The sequence below is a fragment of the Microcaecilia unicolor genome, chromosome 2, assembly GCF_901765095.1.
Source record: "Microcaecilia unicolor chromosome 2, aMicUni1.1, whole genome shotgun sequence".
NCBI lineage: Eukaryota > Metazoa > Chordata > Amphibia > Gymnophiona > Siphonopidae > Microcaecilia > Microcaecilia unicolor.
The window spans coordinates 56,740,008-56,767,270 of NC_044032.1; the positions used below are offsets into that span (position 1 = coordinate 56,740,008).

Here is a 27,263-nt window from a genome sequence, read left to right on the forward strand (position 1 = left end):
TAAGTTTTATTGTAACCCACTTATAGAATACGTGAACTAGAAATGTACAAATAATAAAATAAAAATAACCTCTCCCCACTCCATAAAGGTAGCCATCAGAGTACCCCTAAATATGGCTTCCTGTAAGGAAGTTTCTAAGACACCAGTTAGATTAATATTTTTAACTTGATTTTCTGAATCATCCAACACATTTTTAATAAATCCAGGGACATAATACCCTTTAGCAATATATGGGAGAGACACATCCTCAAGATGTTAAAGCAAGATTGGGCGGATCTCTTTAGCAGAAATCAAATTTATACAGTACAAAGGAAAAAAGCCACAGACAGAATCCCCCTTATAGTGACGTACAACCCAGAGCTGGAAAAATTACAAAAAATCATAAAAGATCTTCAGCCTCTACTCCAAGAGGATGAATTACTGAAAGAGATATTCCCAGCCCCACCAGTGCTGGCCTTCCGACAGCCACCCAACTTAAAACACGAGCTAATCAGAAGTAAACTCCCAACACAGACTGAAAAAAAGAGAAGGGCACACATCCCTGCAATATACCCACCTGCAAACTATGCCAAAACATTTCACAGAACCCCACAGTCATTCAAAAAGGAAAAATATTCAACATAAAGGAATCTTTCACATGCTCATCTTCCTACGTGGTATATATCATTCAGTGTAAAAAATGTAACGAAGGATGCTATATTGGAGAAACAGGCCAGATGCTTAAGACAAGATTTAATTTACATAGACATAACATGAAGAATGCTGGTGCCAGCCGGGTTCCTACCCCTGTGGGGCAGCACTTTACCAGACCAGAACACTGTACCAGTGATTTCATAGTAAGAATCCTGAAAGGTAACTTTAAAACAATATAGGAACGTAAGACCTTTGAAGTCAGAATGATTGAATATTTTGACACCCAACAGACAGGACTTAACAAAGATCTGGGTTTTCTAGCCCATTATAAACCATAAAGTTGTATTTCTCCCTCTTCCCTCACCTACCCACACCCATCCTGTTAGACTATCAATGAAATGCTTTGATGGACCCATGCATACCTCCTACCCACCCCCACCCTGTTAGACTGTCTATGAAATGCTTGGATGTTTCACTTATATATTCTGTCATCTTCCACATTTGCTTATTTCCGATCTGACGAAAAAGGGCAACCTTCGGAAGCTAATCAAGAAATGTATTAAGTTATGTCCAATAAAAAAGGTATCATCTTATTTTCTTTTCCATGTTTTATTTTGTTTGATTTCTATTGATTACCTCTAAAAGTGGACTAACACGGCTATCACACCTCTCTACAACTGTGAGAAACAGCAAGAGGGTGGCTTCCAGATCTCTAAATCAGTAACTTACAGGGGGGGGAGGGAGGGACACAGGCAGTGAACTCTCCAATCCAGTGCAGCCATAGAAAATCATTGGCCTAAATAATGACACCAGAGCATGTGTGCATGTTTTATTTATTAAGGAGGGGGGGTCCTTTTACTATGGTGCACTAGTGTTTTTAGCTCACGCTACAAATCAGCTAGTGCTAAACGCTGAGACGCATATAGGAATATAATGGGCATCTTCTATTCTGCTTAATCCATAGTTCTTAGGGGATCACCTAAGTACATACATAGTATTAAAACAGACCAGACTTACAATAAGTTTGTACATACAGAAAAATAATTCATGGTTGTTTGAATAGATTTGGATGTTGTTAATAGGTGGGGTTTTAGTGTTGTGTACCATGTCTTAGGCTTTTATGATGAGGGGGGATATCAATTTAATACATTTAAAAAAACATGATGCAGAGTTAAATGCAGAAAGAATCTGAAAGAGTAGAGGAGTAGCCTCATGGCTAGTGCAGCAGGGTTTGATCCTGGGGGACTGGGTTCAATTCCCACTGCAACTCCTTGTGACCCCGAGCAAGTAACTTAACCCTCCTCATTGCCCCAGGTACAAAAAAACCCCACCTTACAATGTGAGCCCACTAGGGACAGAGAAAGTATCTGCATATACCCCCAGAATCTAAATAGCACACCAAGCGTTCTGTGCCGAAATCCAGGCATATTCTATATCATTGTGTATAATTGGCTTAACAAGCTAATCAGCATTGTTAACAGCACTTAAGAAGCAATGATGAGCACTAATTGACAGTAATTAGAATTTATATGCACAGCTCCCTAAGCATATTCTGTAAAGCACTGTGCCTAAATTTTAATGCACGCAGGCAAAAAGGAGCATGTTATGGGCGGGGAAATGGGCGTTTCCTGGGTATTCCAAAATTTACGCACACTGTTATAGAATTATGGCCCTTTGCACCTAAATATATGCACTGGGATTTATGCCACATTTAGTGTAAATGGATGCACATAGTTTTAGGTGCTAGGATATCAATTATGCGTATTCTACATTCTTTGCCTAAATCTAGGCACCACTTATAGAATACGCTTCGGCGGAAATGTTTTCCGCACTGATTTTTCAGGCACCATATATAGAATCTGGCCCATAATATGTACTGCACTGCGTATGTCTAGTAGAACTATAGAAATTATAAGTAGTAATAGTAGTAAAAGCCACTAACCTAATTGCTTATAGCTTGACCTACTCTTCATCAATGAAACCTGGATCCATGACCAAAAGGACCCCATTATCCTAGACCTATGACCTCCAGGATACAAAATCACACACTGGACCAGAAAGGAAAAGAGAGGCGGAAGCATAGCACTAATCTATCGATCCCACTTTACCACCAAAACCACTGCCGAGTCCATGACACCTCAACTTGAAATGGCCTCAATCAGAATCCACAACAAAACCCTTCGCGATCATTTGAATTGTGTCATGTTTTACAGACCTCCAGGTAATTGGAACGGAAGGCCAGACTAACTTCATGGACTTCATTTCAAACACATGTGTAACCAATTCCTTTTTTTTATTTTATTTATTTATGAATTTTATAATTACATTTATGAAATTACTCATACATTCGTATATTGAAATACAAACATTAAATCAAAGAAAAACAGGCATAATATCTTAATATATTTAGTCCACAATATAATGATCCAAGATCTAGGAAAATATAAATTCAAAAGAATTAACTCATCTCATCGATAATTAAAGCTGAGAGAGCCCAGATGTCGCAGCCGAGATTAAAGCGCTAACAATCAAGAACTACTACAACAGTTATTCTTTAGAAGAAATAAATTCTAATAATTTCCCTGGGTCAAAAAACATGTAATTAATAGAATTTAAAGAAACACAGCATTTGCAAGGAAACCTAAGCAAGAAGGTTCCTCCTATTCGGAGAACTCTCTCCTTCAATGATAGAAATTCTTTTCTTCTTTGTGTTTCTCTGGCAAAATCAGGAAAAATCTGAACTTTTGATCCTAGGAAATTTGAGTTCATGTGGCGAAAATAAAGCTTGAGTATGTTATTACGATCTAATTCCAGAGCAAAAGTGACCAGCAGCGTAGTTCTTTCAGTTATAACCTCCATTGAACTCTCCAGAAATTCTGTTAAATTCAAACCAGATTGAGGAGCATTAGGAAAAGTTCCTGTTCCAGCACCAGAGATATAATGCATTTTAGTAATGGGTGGAAAACCCTCAGGAGGGACACCCAGTATTTCCCTGAGGTATTTTTTCAACATTTCTAGTGCTGGAATTAGAGGAGATTTAGGAAAATTTAAAAAACGTAAATTGTTTCTCCTAATCTGGTTCTCCAAGTATTCCATCTTACGCTGATGGAGGTTATTACTTTTTATCAACAATGCTACTGAGGAGTTGACTGCTTTTAAATCTTTATCAAAAAGTTCCATTTTCGTTCTTTGCTCCGCTATTCTAGCAGTAGCCACTTCTTGAGCCTGCTTTAATTCAGCCACATCTCCCCGTAAAATACCTGATATCTGTTGTAGGCTGGAGTTCAGTCCTTGGATTGCTTCCCAAAGTTTATCTAAAGTTACAGTTGTTGGTTTTATCATTATTCCACGATCAATGGTAGAGTCGCCGTTTTCCCTCTCAGGCAGCATTCCTGTCTGGGGCGCTATTCCTATCGGCGTCGAAAAGGCAGCGGGGTCTCCCACTCACAGTCGCAGGGGTCCGACTTCCGGCCTCCGCGTTCTGTTCACTCGCTGCCCTCAATTCATCCCCAGGTCGTGGAGGTGCTGTAACGGGAGGCGGACTTAGCGACACTCCCTCAGCGCTCAAGTCAGAAAGTTCTCCCGAAGCAGACAGCTGGGCTCCCGGCGCTCATAACCCCGACTCCTCCAATGTCGTCTGTCGCAGAGGAGGTGGAACTGCCCTGCCTGTGGAGGTAGGCAAATTAGACTTTCCTTTCCTCTTTCCCATTCCGGGTCCGAGGAAACTCAACTGTGGCAGAGTCTAGGGGGTGTCAGAGGTTAGTTCGCGCGCGTCAGCTTTAAGCGCCATCTTGGATCCATCTCCATGTGTAACCAATTCCAATGTACTAGTAATAGGAGACATCAACCTTCACTTAGAAGACCCAAAACTCAAACACACGAGAATGTAAGGAATTCCTCCAATTATGGGATCTCAAATGGCCACAAATGCAAGCAACCCATGTCAAAGGGCACACACTTGATCTCATCTCACACAAACTTTCAACAGACCAGAACTTAATAATAACAGATATTAAATGGACAGAAACACCCTGGACTGATCACTACAAACTAAACTTATCCCTACACTGGCGGAAGAAGGGAGTACACCAAATACAAGAACACACATCCTACAGAACAAGAGGCCAAGTAGACACAAAAATATTCTGGCAACAGACATATAACAATGAATGGACAGCACAAACAGACTCCATACACTACCTCATGGAATGGGATAAAAGATGCAAATGCATACTAGATGAAATAGCACCCTTAAGAACAAGATCTTCACATAAGCATAACTCGATACCATAGTTCAACTCAAAGCACAGTGGAGCTGCTAACAAACCTTATTTTGATTAAGAGGGTCGTTCCTTAATCTCTGTTTGTTCTTCTGTAATTTACTGGGCATCATCTTTCCAGTTCGGAAGTCAAAACTACTGAGATCGACAGTGTTCCCCAGGTACCTTGATAACTGAGGCTTGCTTCTGAACTTCTTTCCACTTGGACTGAAAAAGAAGAAGAAAATGTTTCAGTACAACCACTTTTTCCTTAGAAAAATGGAAAGATTCCATACATCCCCATTTATCAAGACAGTGTTTGCTTTCAGCATCTATGTGCACGCTTACATACTTCTTAGTTAAAATTCTCCCCATGAATAGTAAAATGAAGTCTAATATGCAATCAGAAGAAAATAACATTTTTGTACAGTTCTACCCCTTTTAATTCAGGCTATGTACCCCCATGCCTTCTAACACTCCCCTACACAACCTACCAGAAAGCTGCTGAGGTTGAGAGCTCTAAAAGGACTGTCTCTCTTTTCTACCACTATTTGTCCTTGGTGTGATGGCTTAGAGTTGTATCAGGGATTGAACATATTCAGGGGCCCAACCCTCTCCCCAATTTAAGGAAGAGTATAGCTATTGTAGATATTATTGTGCCTACTGAGTGAATAGTTCTGTATACCATCAAGACAATTTCAACCCAGTTAGATTAGGATGAACCTTCAAATAAGAAACCTACAAGCCTGAAGGTTATTGAAGAGGTATATATTCAGGTCCAGTAAGTATTTTTCTGTCCCTGGAAGGCTCAGAATTTAAGAGAAAAAAAAATCACAAAAATAGCTGGTGGGATTTGAACCTGGGTCCTCTGGTTCTCAGCCCATTGCTCTAACCATTAAGCTACCCCTCTGCTCTGCATAAACATCTATGTGGACATTTTATAACATGGATGTCCCTTGTTTGGCCCTGTTCATAATTTGGATGTTTCCATTTGTAAAATGTATGCTCGTGCTGGACATCACCAGCATATGGGCTTTCATGTCTCATGTATTTTAGAACTGGCTGTATGTCAACAGATCATGTTCTAAAATATGCGAGAAATGGTCATTCACATGTGATGTTCTGAGTTGAATGTCCTTTCTTAAAATGCTGTTCTATGTTACTATGACAAGGATGTTTTGCACAACCAAGGCAAAACCTGAACTGTGAAGCAACAGTCATTCTATCCCACCGCCATCCCTTGCTCTTTTCAACTACACATATTATCATGTACATGTTTACAGCATAAAATGTATATTTGCACTAAATTCTGCTTAGGGATCAAAAACCATAAGCGAGTTTTCAAGGCTCACAAAAGGGAAGTAAGTTATTCCTATCCCAAAGCCATTTACAATCAATTGCAAGGGTTAAGAGTAGGCCTGCAAAATAACACAGCCGGACAAAGGTATATAAACAAAAACAAGTATTTTACTAACAGAATCCTGAGGCCTGTTACATCACAAAGCCAGGAACACAAGGTGAAACGCCTTTAGTTCAGTACATACAGGCTCAAGCAGGCCTCTGGCTGGCAGGGCCAAAACATAGGGTTACCATATTTTGTCCCCCAAAAAGGAGGACACATGCCCCACCCCCACCACACACATCACCCCGCCCCCTTTCACACCGCACCCACTCCGCCCCTTTCACACCCTCGCTCTGCCCCCTGTCACATTTTCCCCTCCCCCCTGCCACACACCCCGTCACCCCCCCCCCCCTTACCTTACTACTGCCCTGGTGGTCTAGTGACTCTTTGGGGTAGGAAAGAGCCCCCTCTTTCCTACCCGGAGCACTGCCCTGCATGCACCCTTCCTGTTGCTGATCTCGGCGCCAATTCAAAATGGCCGCCAAGAGTTGAAGTCTCACGAGGTCACTTCAACTCTCGGCGGCCATTTTCAATCGGCGCCGAGATCAGCAACAGGAAGAATGCATGCAGGGCAGCGCTCCAGGCAGAAAGAGGGGGCTCTTTCCTGCCCCGAAGGCAGAAGAGGTCACTAGACCACCAGAGCAGTAGTAAGTAAGGAGAGGGGAGGCCAGCAATCTGCCCATTTGTCCTTTAGGACGGCCCGACCACCAGCCTGCCCGTTTGTCCAGAAATCCGGACAAACGGGAAGATTGGCAAATCCCGCCCGGTTGCCCGGACATGTCCTCAAAAAGATGACATGTCCAGGTAAATTCGGACATATGGTAACCCTACCAAAACACAGTCTGAGGCTGCCATGCCCCAAATACAGCCTATAAGTTCTTCTCTGTCCTTCTCCGAGTTCCAGGTCTGGCTCCAGCCAAACCTCAGAGTAAGGCTTGCAACTCTCAAATCAGGAAAAAGGGTGGCTTACCTCAGCCAGATCACGATCATTAAACATAAGTTGTAGCAGCATATGCTGGGACTTCAGTTCTTCCTTCTCTGAGCCTCCTTAAGCTCAGTCTGGCCCTGCGATGTATACTTCCTGGTTCTGACTCCACCCCTCCCGGCTCACTTCCTCCCGGGGCAGGACCAACGACCTTAAGGTGCCTCAGGCTATCTGAAGGATCCTTCCTAAGGTTGAGGGGCAGTGTTCCGTATACCCCCTCACACACACAACTAATGCAAACTTCCTGCAGATAGCATATTATCTTTCCATATCACCATTATTTTGTGATAGTAGCCTCTGGCAGGTTACTAACCCTAAACCCAATGCTGAGAGCAGAAATCTAGCAGCAATCTCCAGGTATTCCACAGACATACTGGCAGAAGTTGCAGTAATGTGTTGTAGCTTCATTGATATTAATGGAGTTGATTATGAGCAGTCAGGTGACCCAGTCTGCCATATAACGCAGCAAGCCTATAACAGATGCATGTTAGAATGCCAGAGAGAAGCATTTTAGCATTTTATTATTAATAGAGAACTGCTTTCTAATCTGGCTATAATCATGCATGTTGCAGAGAGCAACATCGACACAGCTGTGCAATCAAATGAAACAGATTCTAAGATTTCATGGAACACTTCATGTACAATGTGGTTAACTGATAGAGCCTGTGATTTAATGGTGATGTCACTTGGGGCATAATTATGTCTCGCTTGCATATAATTACACTGAAAGCGGAGACAGAACGTCAGGGTATCAGTTTAATCTTTACCCTGCCTGTGACTTTGTCCTCAGACAAGTCACTTCTGTTTCACCATGAAAGTTAGAGATGAAGGGACTTGCCCATGTGGTCACAGAGGCACTGACAAGGTAAAGACTCAACCTGATACCCAGGAGTGCTGTCTCTTTTTCAGGGTAATTATAGAGAAACAAGACATAATTATGCTTTCAACAACATCACTATTAAACAGCCAGCTTTCTCGAGGTTAACTGGAATACATATTACATGTTCCCTATACAGTGAAATCTAATTGTACATCAATAGAACAGATAAACAGTAGTTTCTTTCTATAAACTCCAAAATGGCCCATCCAGTCTGCCCAGTGGAGATTTGTCTATTTTGGGAAGATGTGCATATAAATTTCATACACAAGCCAGAACCAAATCTCCCTTCATCACCATCTATCTCCTTTCATGTTTTCTATTTGACCTCTCAACCCTTTCCTACACCTGCTCAACATATCTACCCCAGGCTTGCCCAAGATCTGATAAGTAATAAGTACATAAGTAGTGCCATACTGGGAAAGACCAAAGGTCCATCTAGCCCAGCATCCTGTCACCGACAGTGGCCAATCCAGGTCAAGGGCACCTGGCACGCTCCCCAAACGTAAAAACATTCCAGACAAGTTATACCTAAAAATGCGGAATTTTTCCAAGTCCATTTAATAGCGGTCTATGGACTTGTCCTTTAGGAATCTATCTAACCCCTTTTTAAACTCCGTCAAGCTAACCGCCCGTACCACGTTCTCCAGCAACGAATTCCAGAGTCTAATTACACGTTGGGTGAAGAAAAATTTTCTCCGATTCGTTTTAAATTTACCACACTGTAGCTTCAACTCATGCCCTCTAGTCCTAGTATTTTTGGATAGCGTGAACAGTCGCTTCACATCCACCCGATCCATTCCACTCATTATTTTATACACTTCTATCATATCTCCCCTCAGCCGTCTCTTCTCCAAGCTGAAAAGCCCTAGCCTTCTCAGCCTCTCTTCGTAGGAAAGTCGTCCCATCCCCACTATCATTTTCGTCGCCCTTCGCTGTACCTTTTCCAATTCTACTATATCTTTTTTGAGATACGGAGACCAGTACTGAACACAATACTCCAGGTGCGGTCGCACCATGGAGCGATACAACGGCATTATAACATCCGCACACCTGGACTCCATACCCTTCCTAATAACACCCAACATTCTATTCGCTTTCCTAGCCGCAGCAGCACACTGAGCAGAAGGTTTCAGCGTATCATCGACGACGACACCCAGATCCCTTTCTTGATCCGTAACTCCTAACGCGGAACCTTGCAAGACGTAGCTATAATTCGGGTTCCTCTACCCACATGCATCACTTTGCACTTGTCAACATTGAACTTCATCTGCCACTTGCACGCCCATTCTCCCAGTCTCACAAGGTCCTCCTGTAATCGTTCACATTCCTCCTGCGACTTGACGACCCTGAATAATTTTGTGTCATCGGCGAATTTAATTACCTCACTAGTTATTCCCATCTCTAGGTCATTTATAAATACATTAAAAAGCAACGGACCCAGCACAGACCCCTGCGGGACCCCACTAACTACCCTCCTCCACTGAGAATACTGGCCACGCAATCCTACTCTCTGCTTCCTATCTTTCAACCAGTTCTTAATCCATAATAATACCCTACCTCCGATTCCATGACTCTGCAATTTCTTCCAGTTTTGCTCACAAACCATTACAGTTCCATTCTATGTCTCATTATCAAGCTTTGTAGTAATCCTTAAAGCTACCAACGTTAGTTAGACTGTTGTAAAAACTCACCCCCCTTACTCACTAAAATGTGGGTTTTAACTGAGGCCCCTCCATGTAGATTATCTACTGCTTTCTTGGAGATCCAGTGCAATGATATCACTGCTCTTTAGGGCTCTAAATGTAGCTCCATCTGGGTTTACCAAGTGCTTAAAGAGCAGTTTTCCATAAAAGCATCATCTAGTGAGTGCTACTAAACACAGTTGCTTGCAATTTCCAGTGTCCTACAGTAGTAATTCGGGTTTTGACCACAAGTTCTCTAGTTAAGAACTACTACAGTATTCCTGTTACTCACTTTGGGATCAATTCAATAAAGGGCGCTCAAACCTTGGCTTCCAAAATTAAGGTGCTCAGCTAGTATTCTTTAATGGCACATTAGCGCACCCAAGGGCCTTTTTACTAAGCTGTAGTAAAAGGGGGCATGTGCTAGCGTCAGCATGTGTTTTTGACATGCGCTGAGGCCACCCCTTTTACCACAGAAGGGTAAAAGGCTGTCCATTTTCGCAAAAAGAAATGGCTATGCGGTAAGTGAACCAGTGTGATAAGGGCTCCCACACTGACCCAGTGATAACTGGGGCAGCGGTTTCCGCCGGCTGAGTTTTGGCGCTAAAAAATTGGTAAAATTCCTGTAGTGCCAGAAATGGCTCGTGTGGAGGGGACTACCACTAGACTCCTGCAGTAGCTCGACGGTAGTTCTGGATTGGCGTGGGCTTGCTGCACTTCAATAAAGGGGCCCCTAAGCTGTTATAGAATACTAGTGTAAGATGACATTAAAGCACCCAACTTTATGTGCGACCACTTATATGTCTATGGCTGGTATAAATGGGCGCGTCTAAATGATGCAATTGTGCATGCAAATGGGAGTATTCTATAAAGCGTGCACTAAAACAATGGGAATGCCCATGACCCACCCACACATCTCCCATGGGAATGCCCCCTTCGCAGTTATAGAATAGCGCCTAAGTGCACTTCCACGCATACCTGTCACTTTCCCCCTGTTTTGGCACTCAACTACCATTATTTCCCATTTGTGCACTTGCAGCTGGGCACCCTACATAGAATTACCCCCTTTATAGGTAAATGAACAGAGAGTACAAGCTTCCAAGGGAACCTAAGAAAAGATGCTTTTCATACCATTATACTGTTCTCCATTAGTTCTTATACATTGTAAGATCTATATGGAGTCAAAACTGGAAATGAGGAAGATGGGCTAAATATCTAAATAAATGCATCCTATAAAATAATACACACCTCCAACGTTCTAACCTGCCTGGGACCGTGGCTCCCTCAGAGGTGGTCTGCTAGGCAGGCTAGAACGCACTGACGTCAGTGACAGCTGATTCCAAGGGAAGGGGAGGAGTAGGGAAACACGCAGAGCATGTTTCCCTACTCCTTCCCTGCCTGGGAATCAGCTGTCAGTGCGCCGCTCCCTGCCACTTTGGAGCAAGTGGCAGGGAGCGGGGCAACACAGACACCCCCCCCTCCCCCGCCGCATCACCAAACCACCCCCCCCCCACCCGACGAACATCAACACCCCGGCCAGGCAGGGGGAGGAGTATGGAAACAGCTCTCAGTGCCCCCCCTCAGCGCAACACCCAAGCCCCTCCGCATCACCCAAGCCCGCACCCTCCTTGGCACATCACCCAAACCCCTCCCCCCGGCGCATCACCCAAGCCCATACCCCCCCCTCAGCCACACCAACCCCCTCGCCACCCGCAGCCGCCAATACTAACACTGTCTGCCGCTGCTGCTTCTCCTGTTGAGCAGCAGCGGCCTGGACAAAAAGAAAAAAGCAAAAAAAACATTTCAAACCTCAAACAGTGCTCCGTAGACAGCCAGCTGGCATTGGCTGTCATCTCTGCAGCCGTTCCTCCTCTCCCCTGCACGTCACTGCCCCTGGAGGAAGACCCCGGAGGAGCGCAGCGACTTCACAGGGGAGAGGAGGAGCGGCTGCAGAGACGACAACCAATGCCAGCTGGCTGTCTACGGAGCACTGTTTGAGGTTTGAAATGTTTTTTTGCTTTTTTTCTTTTTGTCCAGGCCGCTGCTGCTCAACAGGAGAAGCAGCAGTGGCCAGACAGCGTTAGCATTGGCGGCTGCGGGTGGCGAGGGGGTTTATGTGCCCGAGGGGGGGGTAGGGGCTTGGGTGATGCGCCAAGGGGGGGTCTGGAACTCAAGAGAGAGGGAGGGAGGGAGGGAAGGTGGTGCGGGGGGGGGGGGAATTACCTTGCTAGCGCCCGTTTCATCTGTTTCGGAAACGGGCCTTTTTTACTAGTCTTCTATATATTGTCTTCAAATCTTTCCCAACATTATCCACTTGGGGGGGGGGGGGACTAAAGGAAAATGGGGATTTTACATTTATAGGGCCCACAAGACATTTATATTTTTGCTGTCCTCTAAACCTGTATACTAAGCAGAAAATCATCATTCAGCATCATCTATAAAGGCAATAAATCAGTGTCTCAGAGGCTGATTAGTGTACCTATGCAAAAGCAAAAGCATTCCCACAGTGTCTAAAGAGATTAAAAGATGTCAAGGTCTGCAGCACTGCAAACATTTTGAGGCAGAAGAGACAGATTGGCTTAAAAATATTCTTTCATTCACCAGGACCTCTCAATAAGCTATTAGTTAATTTCTCCCACAGCATCAGTTAAGACTCAAGGTTTCACTTTCACGAACTCTAAATTCATCTGCTTAGTATATAGAACACAAATTCCTGGAAAGTGAGAAATTTACAGAAACCAAACACATTTACATGTGTTATAAGCTACAGAGAGAGAGAGAGAGAGAGAAAATGAAAAGGAGAAGCCATCTTTCAATTCAAAAGACAGTTGAAGTTTTCCTGTAAACCTTCTCTTCCCTTCTGTACTCCAGGAGAACCCAGGAGACCTAGAATTCAGAAACCTACACCGCATCCTCTCTCTAAAATTTCTTTTCTTACAGTTAAGAAGAGCGATCTAATTAGTGATAGCAGACAATATTGGAAAAACGGAAGGTTTCAGGTTGGCTACCTCAAAACTTAGCCAGGTTAAAATGCACAATCACAAACTGAGAACAGTATACAGTGCATAAAGGCGAATCATTTCTTCTCATGGATTAAGTCTTACTAAAAGAATCTAGATTGACAACACTGAAGCCAAAAGGGTTCATTTATCCACAGAACAGTTAAGAGCACAAACAGTGGCAATGAAATGCTGCTCTGCAGAGACCACCACAAAAGGCTGTGAAAAGGAATTTAGCTCCCAATGCCTCTGTCTGTCAATAGTGTTAATTGGTATCATACTGTGACTATGGTTTATAGTGATGTGGACACGTGCCCTCTAAAAAATGAACAGAAACCAGTGATTCATTTCAGGAGGCAAAAAAAAAAGGGAGACTGACAGATGGTTATGAAAGTTTGATCATAAAGACTCATGTGAATACACCGAGCTCTGCCATGCCAATGAGAAAATGCTTTTAATAACATGTATTTTCTATGCAAGCTGGGGCTTAGAACACCAAGGGATTTCTTGTTCCTTCTGGTCAGTGCTCTAGCAGCTTACTGCAGTTCCTCGATATGCTCAGGTACAAAAAGGTGATGGGTCAAGAAATCAGCTGAGTGCCAACCACCTGGAAGACAGCTCCAAGTTATGGTGTGACTAGAAACATCTTAAAGTTTTCTGCAAAAAAATTTCTACATTTCTCTTTTGAGTATGTGCCTCTTCCAAGTCAAATAACTTCTACAGCTATGGCCTTAATGACTTCCTCTTTCCTTCCTTAGTTTTAACCTACACTGTATAACAATTTTTTTATTAGTGAATTTGATATTTCCTTGTAGAACTGAGACAAGGATGAGCAGCCAGAAATTTTTTGTTCTATGTTCTTTTCCAGGAATGTTCATTTTATTTGCTTTTGTTTGTCCATTTTTCTATTACAGGGGCAAACTATGAGCGTATGCACAATAGTTTATGCATGTGCAATGGGCACCCTCTTTGCAAACAGTGCATACTATTATGGGAAAGGCTCAAGAGGTTAGGACTCTTCAGCTTGGAAAAGATGGCTGAGAGGGATAGGACTGAGGTCTACAAAATACTTAGTGGTGTAGAATAGGGAAAAGGGAATCGATTTTTTACTCTTTCAAAAAGTAGGGGACACTCAAGGAAGTTAAAACCAACAGGGGGAAATATTTTTTCACTCAATGTACTGTTAAGTTCTGGAATTCGTTGCCAGAGGATGTGGTATCAGCAGTTAGCATATCTGGGTTTAAAAAAGATTTGGACAAGTTCCTGGAAGAAAAATCCATCGTCTGCTATTGAGATAGACATGGGGAAGCCACCGCTTGTCCCTGGGATCAGTAGCATGAATCTTGCAACTATTTGAAATTCTGTCAGGTACTTCTGACCTGAATTGGCCATTGCTGGAAGCAGGATACTGGGCAAGATGGACCATTGATCTGACCCAGAATAGCTATTCTTATGTACATCATATCATTGAAAATGAATGCCCATTCCTAAACTGAGAAGCCCTTCTGCTAAAGTGTGGTAAAGTTTTTCACTTACAGTGCTTTAGATGCAAAACGTAATGCACAGTAAGTGCAAAGCTTTTGGGCTGTTGCACGGCCCATTAAATTATGGCATAGAAGAATACTTTACTATGCACTAAGTGCAGCAGCAGAGAAACTATATGCAGCTGGTACAAAAGGAAGTACCCCAGCTTTCCCAGGCCTTTTGGGGGAGGAGTGTCTCACGAGACATGGAGTTGAGAAAGACATTCACATTGGTCCTAGCAAGCTCATCCATCACCACACTGCTCTCTCAAACATCCTGCCAGCAAGAACGACATATCTGGCAATTGTTTGTTTCTGCAGAGAAAGGAATAATCCAGCCTCCAACAGCAAGGTACTGAGATTGTCCTTGCACTTAACCATGTTGTCCCTGCAATTCAGCCATTGAAACAAGCTGCTAGGCACAGAGCTCACCACACTACCATCTGCTCCATGATACCATCTCTTGATACCACACAATTTGACAGCTCACAGATAAAAACTGCTGCAAACTTAATAAAGGGTGAGTTCTTGAAAGACTGTATTAGCACTGAAGGTTAATGAAGCATTTTCTTGGATCAGGATTTTTGAGTGACTAGATAGTCACGGATATTACTGCATAATCAGAACTCCTTACCCTGCCCTCTTTGAAAAAAAAGAACAAGCTGGAGATCACAAGAAAGATGATATGTTCCTGTGCTGTCCCCAAAATGTGGGTATCTGCTTCCTGGCGAGGCTCTGGTGACCTCAGATTTTTTAACATTTTAGATCCATTTTGTTTGGCTTATGCTGTCAGCTGATAGGTCATACTCTTTTATGCTATCCCTCTTCTGTTCCCTTCAATTTCTATAGTGCCCAATGGGGTAGGCAATGAACCCTGGATAGAAACCAGATGGAGTTGGTTGAGAAGGTGGCTACTAAAATAGTCGGCAGTCTTTGAGGGGCATTTTCGAAAGAAATGTCTAAATCAGAATTTGGACGTTTTACAAAGATGTCCAAATTCTGAACAGGAAAGAAGGTCATTTTTGAAAAAGATGGACGTCTATCTTTTGTGTTCGAAAATACTATGGACGTCCTCCGATTTGGACATCCTTTTTTTTTGGTCCATTTTCAAACAAAAGATGTCCAAATACAAGACATCTAAAACAGGGGAGGTGTGGCTTAATGGTTAGTGCAGCGGGCTTTGAGCCTGGCAACATGGGTTCAATCCCCACTGCTGCTCCTTGTGACTTTGGGCAAGTCAAATACACAAGGGGCATTTTTGGATAGGACATCTAAGTCTGAATTTGGACGTTTTCTGTAAAACGTCGAAAATCAGAACAGGAAAGGTCATTTTCTACAAATAAAAGTCTATCTTTTCCTTTTGAAAATGCTGTTTGGAAAAATGTTTTGTGATTTGGATTTATTATTTTTTGGTCCATTTTCAAACAAATACATTCAAATGCAAAATGTACAAAATACACAAGAAATCCACAATAAAGTGAAACCATTCACATCTTCTAAGTGTGGTAAAAGCTTTGGTTGTAATGTAAATCTCAAAGTGCATCAGAAAGTTCACACGGGAGAGAAACCATTTGCATGTAAAAGCTTTGGTCAGAAGGTAAACCTCACAATGCACCAGAGAATACACACAGGAGTGAAACCATTTACATGTCCTGAGTGTGGTAAAAGCTTTGGTTGGAAAGAAAGCCTCACATGGCATCAGAGAATCCGCACAGGAATGAAACCATTTACATGCACTGAGGAGGTAAAAGCTTCAGTTACATTGGGACAGGTAATTAGGGAATCTACACTCTTGCTATGAAGTATGAAAAAATAGCACTCTGATATTTAGACATATGTAATGAGACCTCCTTTTCATCTATAGATCTGAATTCAAAGCCCGAATCTACTGATAAACAACAGACACAAGGCTCAGATGTTATAAAAAACATAGAAAGCTTGGCATCAGGTAGAATAGAGGATAAGTGACATCCCAGGAAAGCAATAGGGCATCCTTAGGGGCACTGCAGTGGACTTTATAAAATGCTCCCACGTACAAATGCTCCCTTACCTTGTCTGCTGAGCCCCCCAAAACCCACCCAAATCCCACTATCCCCAACTGTACACCACTACCATAGCCCTTACAGGTGAAGGAAGCACTAATATGTGGATACAGTGGGTTTCTGGTGGGTTTTGGAGGGCTTACAGTTTCCTCCACAAGTGTAACAAGCAGGGGGAGGTAGAAGCCTGGGTCCACCTGTCTGCAGTACACTACACCACTACTAGACTACTCCAGGGACCTGCCTGCTATTCTAATGGACTTGCGTATAACATCAGAGTCTGGCAAGTAATATTTTAATCACATTTTTTTTTTGGGGGGGGGGGGAGAGAGAGGGATAGAGACCACTGGGGGAGTAAGGGGAGGTGATCCTGATTACCTCCAGTGGTCATTTGGGGCACCTTTTGTTTGGAGTAGAGTAGTAGCCTAGTGGTTAGTGCAGCAGACTTTGATCCTGGGGAAGTAGGTTAAATTCCCACTGCAGCTATTCACTATAAAAACAGGTCTGGCTCAAAACATCTAAGTTTTAGTCTTGAACATCTTTGTTTTGTTCCATTATTGCTGAAAGATGTCCATATCTTAGGAATGCCCAAGTCCCGCCTTGAACATGCCACTGGCACGCCCCCTTGAGATTTGGACATCCTTCTGACGGACTTCAGAGAAAGACATCCAAAAAGAGGTTTCAATAATACTGATTGGATGTTTCTGTGAGATAAACGTCCAAATGCTGACATGTCGCTTTTTGGACGTCTATCTCTCTTGAAAATGAGACTGTTTGCCCTAAAGCATATAGGGTCATATTTAAAGATTTAAATATGTAAATCTTAGCAGAAAAGTGGAACAACAAGAAATGAGGGAAATCCAAGAAGAGGAAACCGTAATCTGCACAATAGCAAGCAGTCCACAAAGAGCAGAAAAAACATCATCTGATGTCAAAAGACTTTATTCCAATCACTCTAAAACATATGATGTGGCCACAACCTATGGATCAGGGCATAATATCCAATTTCAAAAATCATTATCGGGCTCTTGTTCTACGTCATCTGATGAGCGTTATGGATGACCAGACTGGCAAGGATAAACGTGCTGTTGAACTGGCACGTAATCTATCACTGCTGGATTCCCTACATATGCAGAAAGAAGCCTGGAATCATGTTACACAGGCAACCATTGTGAACTGCTACAAGCGGGCAAGCTTTGTTAGGGATGTGGAGAGGGACGAACCAGATGCAGCTGTTGCAAATGTGTCAGATGAACAGGCTATTGATATCCCAGCTGCTGTTACTGAAGAGGAGTTTCATCACTACGTAGCTGTTGATTACAATCTACAAACAGCTGATGACAGCACTGATGTCGAGATATGCACCTACACGTAGGCAACGGCTGATGATGAAACAGATGATGAAATGAGCAGCAGGGCACATGCTGACGAAATTCAACAACCTCCTGTCACTTTTGCAAGAGCGCTGGAGAGTCTCAACACCGTGCAGGCCTATCTGGAGGCCACTGGATGTCAGTGCTATGACAGTTTTTACCGTCTGGCAGATGTAGTCTATGGAACTCACAGACACAAGAGTGTACAGAGGACTATGACTGATTACTTCAAGTAAGCCTAACGTCAGTTAACGGAGACTGTATAACATCAGTTAACGAAGACTATATACTGTACGTATAATAAACAGTACTGTACATATGTTTATCAGATGTCAAGTCTCTTTGGGTTACAACGGTTAAGTCCACGCTCCTGTTAACTGCATGTATTTCTTTGGTACCAGACCCTTGCACTTAAGCGGATTGCACTGTATATGTACAAGTAGCAAGCCACTTTCAACAAGGAGATGGCCTTGGAGTAAAAGGATCATAGGATGAAGTGAAAGAGAGCAGACTCAGCAGTAACCTACAGAAATATTTCTTTGCCGAAAGAGTGGTAGATCCATGGAACTGCCTCCCATTAGAGGTGGCAATTAGGAAAGTATCTGAATTAAAGGAAGTATGCAAGAAGCGTAAAGAATGAGAACAGGAAAGGATTGTAAAACTGAACAGTTAATGTGGATGTGCAGACTAGACAAAACATGATGGTAGATAAAGACCAGAAGGTCTATGTTTCTAGGTTTCTACATTTACTTATGGATCTGTATAAAGAGCAATTGTATGCTATACTCTTACCTAATGTTTGTATTGGAAACAATTCTGTCCCTATACAGCTTTCTAAGCTTTGCATTGGTCAGTCAATTCTAGGGCAAGAAGCAGTGGGTTCTAGGAGATTGGACTTCATTTTGAGAAGAGAAATATATATCAACTCTCATCTAAACCTGCAACTCCTGTTTCCTTTTCTCTCTGAAAGCCAACTCAACCGCTACCTTTTCACCTCAATCCAGTTGACAGTTCACAGCCTTCATACCAGTTATTCATATCATTCCATCTACCAGCAAGGTTTTTTTTTTGTTTGTTCTTGCTTTACAATTGGCTTCCTAGAATATTTTAACTTTAAACATTGGACTGTGTATAAGAGTTCACAGTCATGATAGATGACGCACAACATGGACAGCATTTATTTATAAAAATCATTACAACATTTCCACGATATGCAAATACTAGATTAGAAGGCAAAATTAGATTCTTACCTTGGTAATTTTGTTTCCTTTAGTCAGAGCAGATGAATCCATTAACTGATGAGTTGTATCCGCCTACCAGCAGGTGGAGATAGAGAACACAAAGACACAGTGACTCAGGACGGCCAGCCCTTTCTGCCTCAGTATATGAAATTTCCAAAGCAGAGTAAATAAGAAAGGCAACATACATAAACTTTCCTCACAGTGAACAAACGCCCCAGAACCGGAGCAATAAACAAAGGAGGGACAATCTCAACCTCCTGCAATAGAACACCATGTAGAACTCCGAGAACTTGTCTTCAACTCCTCCCGAGGAGCTACAATATCTGCATGAAAGATCTGAACAAAATACAAACTCAGACGGGGAGGGATCATGGATTCATCTGCTGTGACTAAAGGAAAGAAAATTACCAAGGTAAGAACCTAATTTTCCCCTTCCTTGTCATCAACAGCAGGTGAATCCATTAACTGATGGGATGTACAAAAGCACTCCCTACGTAGGGTGAGAACAGGCAACTCCGCGAGCAAGTACTTGCGCACCAAAATGCGCGTCCTGCTTCACTGCAACATCCAGTCTGTAATTCCGTACAAACGAGAGCTGAGAAGCCCAAGTAGCCACACAACAGATCTCATGAAAAGAAAGAACACCCGTCTCAGCCCATGAAGAGGAAACCGCTCTCGTGGAATGCGCTTTAATCGCTTCAGGAGGAGACCGTCCTGAAAGCAGATATGCAGAAAAAATGACTTCCTTGAGCCAACGGGCTATAGTGGCCTTAGACGCCGGACCCCCGCATCGAGGACCCATCAACAATACAAAAAGGTGATCAGAAGTCCTTAAGTCATTTGACATCTGTAGATACTGCAACAGAGTCCTCCGTACATCCAAAAGATGCAACTGCCCAAAGGAATCCGGAAAGTCCTCCCTAGAAAAGGAAAGTAGAAAAATGGGTTGGTTCAGGTGAAATGCTGAAACCACCTTAGGCAGGAAGGAAGGCACTGTCCGTACCGTTACACCGGACTCCAAGAACTGTAGAAAAGGATCCTGAAAGGAAAGCTCCTGAAGCTCAGAAACGCGTCTAGCTGATGTCATGGCCACCAAAAAGACTGTCTTGAGAGTCACATCCTTCTCAGAAGCCCGCCTAAGCGGCTCGAAAGGCAAACGCTGGAGAGCCTTCAACACCAGCCCCAGGTTCCAGGCCAGACACGGCGACCACACGGGAGGACGGAGCCGAACCGTCCTTCTGAGAAATTGGACAATGTCCGGACGCGCAGCAAGGAACAAGCCAGAGACTTTCCATCAAAAGCATGTCAATGCTGCTACTTGAACTCGCAGGGAATTGTAAGCCAGGCCTTTTTGTAAGCTGTCCTGCAAAAAGTCCAGTATCGGCGAGACTGTAGCCCGCGTGGGTGTGATCATCTTTGAAACACACCACGCCTCAAACTTGCGCCAGATCCGAGCATAAGCTGTGGAAGTAGACCGCTTGCGGGCCTGCAAGAGAGTAGAGATGACCTTGTTAGAGTAGCCCTTGTCTCGTAATTGCACACTCTCAAGAGCCAGGCCGTAAGACCAAATTGGCAGGGGTCCTCCATCATCACCGGACCCTGAACCAATAGGTTCGGTACCAGAGGCAAAGGGAATGGAGCCTCCACCAGCATCCGACGGAGATCTGCATACCACGGACTTGGCCAATCCGGAGCGATGAGAATTACCAAGCCTCGGTGCTGTCGAATCCGCAGTAGGACTCACCCTATCAAGGGCCAAGGAGGAAACACATACAGGAGGCCCGGGGGCCAGGGTTGAGCCAGTGCATCCAACCCCGCCGAGCGAGGATCTCTCCTTCTGCTGAAAAAGCGAGGGACTTTGGCATTTGAACTTGATGTCATTAGATCCAATCCGGGAGTCCCCCATTTGGCACAAATCTGAAGAAAAACTTCTGCCATTTCCCATTCCGCCGGGTCGATTTGATGTCTGCTGAGGAAATCGGCCTGCACGTTGCTCTGACCTGCTATGTGAGCTGCCGACAGCAGATGCAAGTGGAGCTCAGCCCAGAGGAAAATCTGAGCGGCCTCCGCGGCCAGTGCCCTGCACGGAGTGCCACCCTGGCGATTGATGTAGGCCACCGCTGTCGTATTGTCTGACAGAACACAGACAGGAAGCCCCTCCAGAGTCTTGTGGAAGGCCAGAAGAGCCTGGAATATCCCTCTCAGTTCCAAGCGATTGATGGACCACCCTGCTTCCAAGGGTGACCACTGACCCTGAGCATAGCTTCCCTGGCAATGAGCTCCCCAGCCAGAAAGGCTGGCATCTGTTATCACCAAGCACCAAGAAGGAAGTGCGAGTGGCATTCCCTGGTGCAGCATCCTGTCGGAGAGCCACCAATCCACACTGTGCCGGGCCGCAGGGAGCCACGTAAGTCTGCATTGGTATTCCTGGGAAATCAGAGACCATTGCTGGAGCAGAGCAATCAGCAGCGGCCTCATATGAGCTCTCACCCAGGGAACCATCTCCACGGCCGTCATCGATCCCAGGATCTGAACAAAGTCCCAAGCTCGAAGACGAAGCATCCGAAGGAGCAGACGGACCTGATTCTGAAGCTTGCATCGCCTGTGGTCGGGGAGAAAGATGAACCCTGAGGCCGTGTCGAACTGGACCCCCAAATACTCGAGAGACTGAGAGGGGGTCAGGTGACTTTTGGGCAAATTGATCACCCAGCCCAGAGTCTGAAGAACCATTATAACTCTGGTCGTGGCGAGTTGGCTCTCGTCTGCCGAATCCGCCCTGATGAGCCAGTCGCCGAGATAAGGGTGAACTCTGATACCCTCTTGCCTGAGAAAAGCAGCTACAACCACCATCACCTTGGAAAAGGTACGGTGAGCTGTGGCTAGGCCGAAAGGCAAGGCCAGAAACTGGAAATGTTGGCCCAAAACCTCAAACCGGAGAAACTGCTGATACAGAGGCCAAATAGGTATGTGCAAATACGCTTCTTTTAGGTCCAGAGACGTGAGAAACTCTCCTGGCTGTACCGTCGCAATGACGGAGTGCAGGGTTTCCATGCGAAAGTGATGCACTCTTAGGGCCTCATTGACTCTTTGTAAGTAGAGGATCGGTCTGAACGACCTGCCTTTTCGAGGTACCACAAAATAAATGGAGTAGCAACCGTAGCCGCGTTCGGCGGGAGGCACCGGAATCACTGCCTCGAGGTGCAGCAAGACTTGCAAGGTCTCCTCTACCGCCGCCCGTTTGACGGCAGTGCCACATCGGGACTCCATAAAGGCGTCTCTCACTGGGGCACCTAATTCCAATCGGTAACCTTCTCTGATCAGGTCGAGGACCCACTGATCCGAAGAAATCTTGGTCCACTCCGCGAGAAAGAGGGAAAGACGACCTCCTACTGCAGGAATCGACGAGTGGACCGGCGTTCCATCATTGTGGAGGACACCCCTTAACTCCTGGCCGTGGCCCGGCTGCTGCGGAACGCTTTTCTGAGCGAAAGGAGTTCCTCTGCTGAAAACAGGCATGTTGAGAAAACCCAGCAGAGTGCCCTAGGCGATATCTGCAAGCTTCGCGGAAACGTGGCCTGGAAGAGGAGGGAAAAACAGGACTTTTGGAAGAAGGCCTCAGCCTATCCTCAGGCAACCGCTGGGACTTAGAGTCCCCTAGGTCTTTAACAATCTTCTCCAATTCCTCACCAAACAGCAGAAGGCCCCGAAAGGGTAACCTCACCAGCCAGAGAAGGCAGCAGGCCACAACTGCCACAGACATTTGTTTAGCTGAAGCACTGACCAAATCATAAAGGGCATCAGCCAAAAAGGACAGGGCAGACTCCATCAGTGAAGGACCCCGCACCATCCGCAGGCTGATCAATCGCCTGCTGTAACCAGGAAAGGCAGGCTCGGGCTGCACAGGAGCTACAAATAGCCACCCGTAAGGAAAGGCCCGAGATTTCAATGGACCGCTTCAACGCTGATTCTAGCCGCCGGTCCTGCATATCTTTCAAAGCGACCCCTCCCTCCACCGGGAGAGTGGTCTTTTAGTCACAGCTGTGACCAACGAATCCACTTTAGGCATCCCCAAAGGGGCCAAGTGATCCTCACTCAGAGGGTAAAGCTGACCCATAGCCCTGGCAACCTTCAAAGGCCCATCAGGGTCAGACCATTGAGCAGTAATAAGCTTTTGGATGGAGTCATGCACAGGAAAAGCCCAAGAAGGCTTCTTAGTACTAGCAATAAGGATTAACAGAGGCAGCATCGCCCTTGGCTGGATCTTCAATAGAAAGGGCCTGCAAGGCGTCAGAAATGAGCGCTGGCAGCTCGTCGCAGTGGAAAATCCGCACCGCTTTAGAATCATCCAAGTCCTGTGGCAAACAGGGACCCTCATCTGGATCATCCGGCCATGAAGGCCTGCCAGAACCCTCAGACTCCCCATAGCCTGACCACGGGGGGGGGGAAAGGGAGCGGCGCCACACTCTGACGGGGAATTTACCCGTCTACGTTTAGCATCAGTCCAACGCTCGGGGGAAGCCCCAAAATCAGGAGCCAAAATTGGGCTATCAAAACCTGGAGGGAATCCAGTCCGCAACGAAGTGTCAGACACCTCCGGCAGAGCTCTCTTTAACATGAAGGCCTTATGCATCAGCAGCACAAATTCAGGGTAGAAAAACTCACCCTGGCCCTCCACTCCCGAATTAGGTGAAGCGGAGGAAGGAGCTCCTCTAGCAGCCTCAGAACGAGGCGTCCCCCTGCACTCAGACTCCTCTGCCACCGCGAGGGTCGAGTCATGCGACGCTTCCAAAATGGTGCCCGCTGCCAGCTCCATCGAGCGGGAAGAATCACTGTTTGCCATGCCCGTACTAGCACGAGCGTCTAAGGAGCACGTACTGCAAAGCCCCGCTGTTGACCTGCATTTACCACAGCGGGAGCAGCGCTTAACTCCTTCAGCAGCCATCGCCCAACTGGACGGAAATATAGAAAATGGCGGCTTCGCACCAAAACTTAGCCCGCACAGAACGCTGTCTGCGGGAACCTCCCCGGAGGAGCTGGGCACCACTCTCACCTCAGAAGACCGAGTCAACGAGCTCCGATCACGCTGCACAGAACCAGAATCTCTGGATAAAGCCTCAGAATAGCTGCGCAGTAAAAGCGCGCCCTATTTTTTTTTTTAACACTGTGAGGAAAGTTGGAGGCAGGCAGCAACAGAGGAACTCCGAGAGGATGGGGGTATGGGGTAAGACAGGGACAGGGAACAAAACCAAGGATGCCTTCAAAGTGGGCACAACACCCCTGCTCTACTGGCAAAGCACAGGAGCCTCCACAGGCAGAAATCCAGGAGCTGCTAAAGCGACGCCCACACCTGCTGGGAGATAGAGATATACTGAGGCAGAAGGGGCTGGCCGTCCTGAGTCACTGTGTTCTCTATGTCCACCTGCTGGTAGGCGGATACAACCCATCAGTTAATGGATTCATCTGCTGTTGATGACAAGGAGATAGATAGATAGATAGATAGATAGCTAGATAGCTAGATAGCTAGATAGCTAGATAGCTAGATAGCTAGATAGATAGATAGATAGATAGATAGATAGATAGATCCGGATGCACAGAAAAAATAGATTCACCCAAACCAAGATATTAGAACTAAAAGAATTACAGCAAGAAACAGAAAAAATATAAAGAATATAATATAATATAACATAACAAATATAATATAAAGAATGAGACTGAAGGGCTCGTCCTTCCCTACACCCCACCCCGCTCCATGGATAAATCCTTCTTATCTGTTCCCTTCTCCACTACTGCCAACTCCAGACTACGCGCCTTCTGTCTCGCTACACCCTATGCCTGGAATAAACTTCCTGAGCCCCTACGTCTTGCCCCATCCTTGGCCACCTTTAAATCTAGACTGAAAGCCCACCTCTTTAACATTGCTTTTGACTCGTAACCACTTGTAACCACTCGCCTCCACCTACCCTCCTCTCTTCCTTCCCGTTCACATTAATTGATTTGATTACTTTATTTATTTTTTGTCTATTAGATTGTAAGCTCTTTGAGCAGGGACTGTCTTTCTTCTATGTTTGTGCAGCGCTGCGTACACCTTGTAGCACTATAGAAATGCTAATAGTAGTAGTAGTAAGGGCTCACCACCTTCCACCTGCTGGAGACTGAGATTACTGGATCTTTCTCTTGTTGCCAAGGGCTCTTATTGGCTCTCTCTAGAATCACAGTTTTTTTTCTCAGTATCCACCTGCTGGAAGGCGTGCACAACCCATCAGCCACATTCTGGGCCGGTCCAGAGGGACGCTAAGGAAAGTCAATCCAAGTAGTGATGGGATACAGGATTTCAACAAAAGGAGAAAAGAGGCACTAGAGGTTAAAAGTCAATAATAATTTAATCATTTAATCAAATCAGAAAAAATTGGCAATGTCCACCAACAGACATAAAAAGTACAGTAGGTCAAAACAGTATTTCTCAAACTGCTGAGAATAGCGCAAACAAGCAAAAAGACCCAACATGAATCCATATTTCGGCACGAGTGCCTTCCTCAGGGATCACAGTGTCCCCTGGTTACCCTTCAGATCCTTCTAGGTAAGTTGTGTGAGCATACTTTGGAGGTCTGCTTCTCCCCATTCTGTCTACTGGTAGATTTTTGGATTTCATCAAATTAAGGGACCCTTTTATCATGCTATGATAAAAAGGGGGCCCGAGGTAGCACTAGCACAAGGTTTTGCCGTGCACTGAGGCCCCCTTTTACTGCAGCGGGTAAAAGGCTTTAAAAAAAAAAAAAAGAAAATAGCCGTGCAGTAACTTAGCCACTTGCTGTGCGGTCATTTCTCGAGGGAGCCCTTACTGAAACCTATTTAGGAGGCGGTAAGGGCTCCTGCGTTTTGCCTCGAGTGCCTCCTTTTGTTCAAAACCTGTAGTCCATTCCTACTCTGTTTGACTTTTCTATTGGCTTCACATAGGGTGGTTTGTCTCTTTTTGGTTTTTGTATGATTCACAGTAAGGGGTAAGCAGACATGATGTTCAGTTTGTTTTCTTGGAAAATATGATTTTTTAGGATTTATGATTTCTGTTGGGCCCAAGGTGCCTGTCAGGGACATTTTCAAATGAGAAAAACTTCCAAAAAGTGACTTAAGTCTGCATTAGGACGTTTTTCTCACAAAAACGTTCAAATCAATACTTTTGAAAATTCTTTTAGACATTTTTCTCTGAAGTCCATTAGAAGTGCGTCTAAATCTCAAGGTGGTGTGTCAGGGGCGTGTTCAAGGCGGGACTTGGGCATTCCTAAGACATGGACGTCTTTCAGCAATAATGGAACAAAACAAAAACATCCAGGACTAAAACTTAGTCACTTTGAGCTAGACCTGTTTTTATAACCAATAGATGCAGTGGGAATTGAACCCACTACCCCAGGATCAAAGTCCACTGCACTAACCACTAGGCTACTCCTCCACTCCACACAAAAAGGTGCCCTTACTCCCCCAGTGCTCACTAACCCCCTCCCATCCCAAAAAATGTGATTAAAATATTACTTGCCAGTGTCTGATGTTATACTCAGGTCCATTAGAATAACATGCAGGTCCCTAGAGTAGTCTAGTAGTGGTGCAGAGCACTGCAGACAGGTGGACCCAGGCTTCTACCTCCCCCTACCTGTTACACTTGTGGATGAAACTGTGAGCACTCCAAAACCCACCAGAAATCCACTGTGCCCACATACTGGTGCTCCCTTCACCTGTAAGGGCTATGGAAGTGGTGTACAGTTGGGGGTAGTGGGTATTGGATCAATGGTCAGATGTGTACCTGGGAGCATTTTATAAAGTCCACTGCAGGGCCCCCAAGGATGCCCTAATGCTTTCCTGGGATGTCACTTTTCCACTATTCTACCTGATGCCAAGCTTCCTATTTTTTGTATGACATCTGAACCTTGTGTCTATTGTTTATCAGTAGATTTGGACTTTTCATTCAGATCTATAGACTAAAAGGATGTTTCATTATATATATCTAAATACCAGAGTGCTATTTTTCAATACTTCATAGCAAGAGTGTACATTCCCTAATTACCTGTCCCAGTACAACTGAAGCTTTTACCTCCTCAGTGCATGTAAATAGTTTCATCCCTGTGTGGATTCTCTGATGCTGTGTGAGACTCTCTTTCCAACCAAGGCTTTTACCAAACTCAGGACGTGTAAATGGTTTCACTCCTGTGTGCATACCAAACTCTATGCATGCAAATGGTTTCTCTCCCATATGGACTT

At 44.7% G+C, this 27,263-nt stretch overlaps 1 protein-coding gene across 1 annotated transcript in view; it reads right to left on the reverse strand.

Moving 5' to 3' along the window:
* MBD2 (methyl-CpG binding domain protein 2) overlaps window positions 1-27,263 on the reverse strand; it is a 133,083-nt gene that overhangs the window by 87,763 nt on the left and 18,057 nt on the right. The window contains exon 2 of the mRNA XM_030192953.1: window positions 4,961-5,120. Coding sequence (XP_030048813.1) covers window positions 4,961-5,120 — 160 coding nt within the window. The remainder of the gene's footprint in view (window positions 1-4,960; window positions 5,121-27,263) is intronic.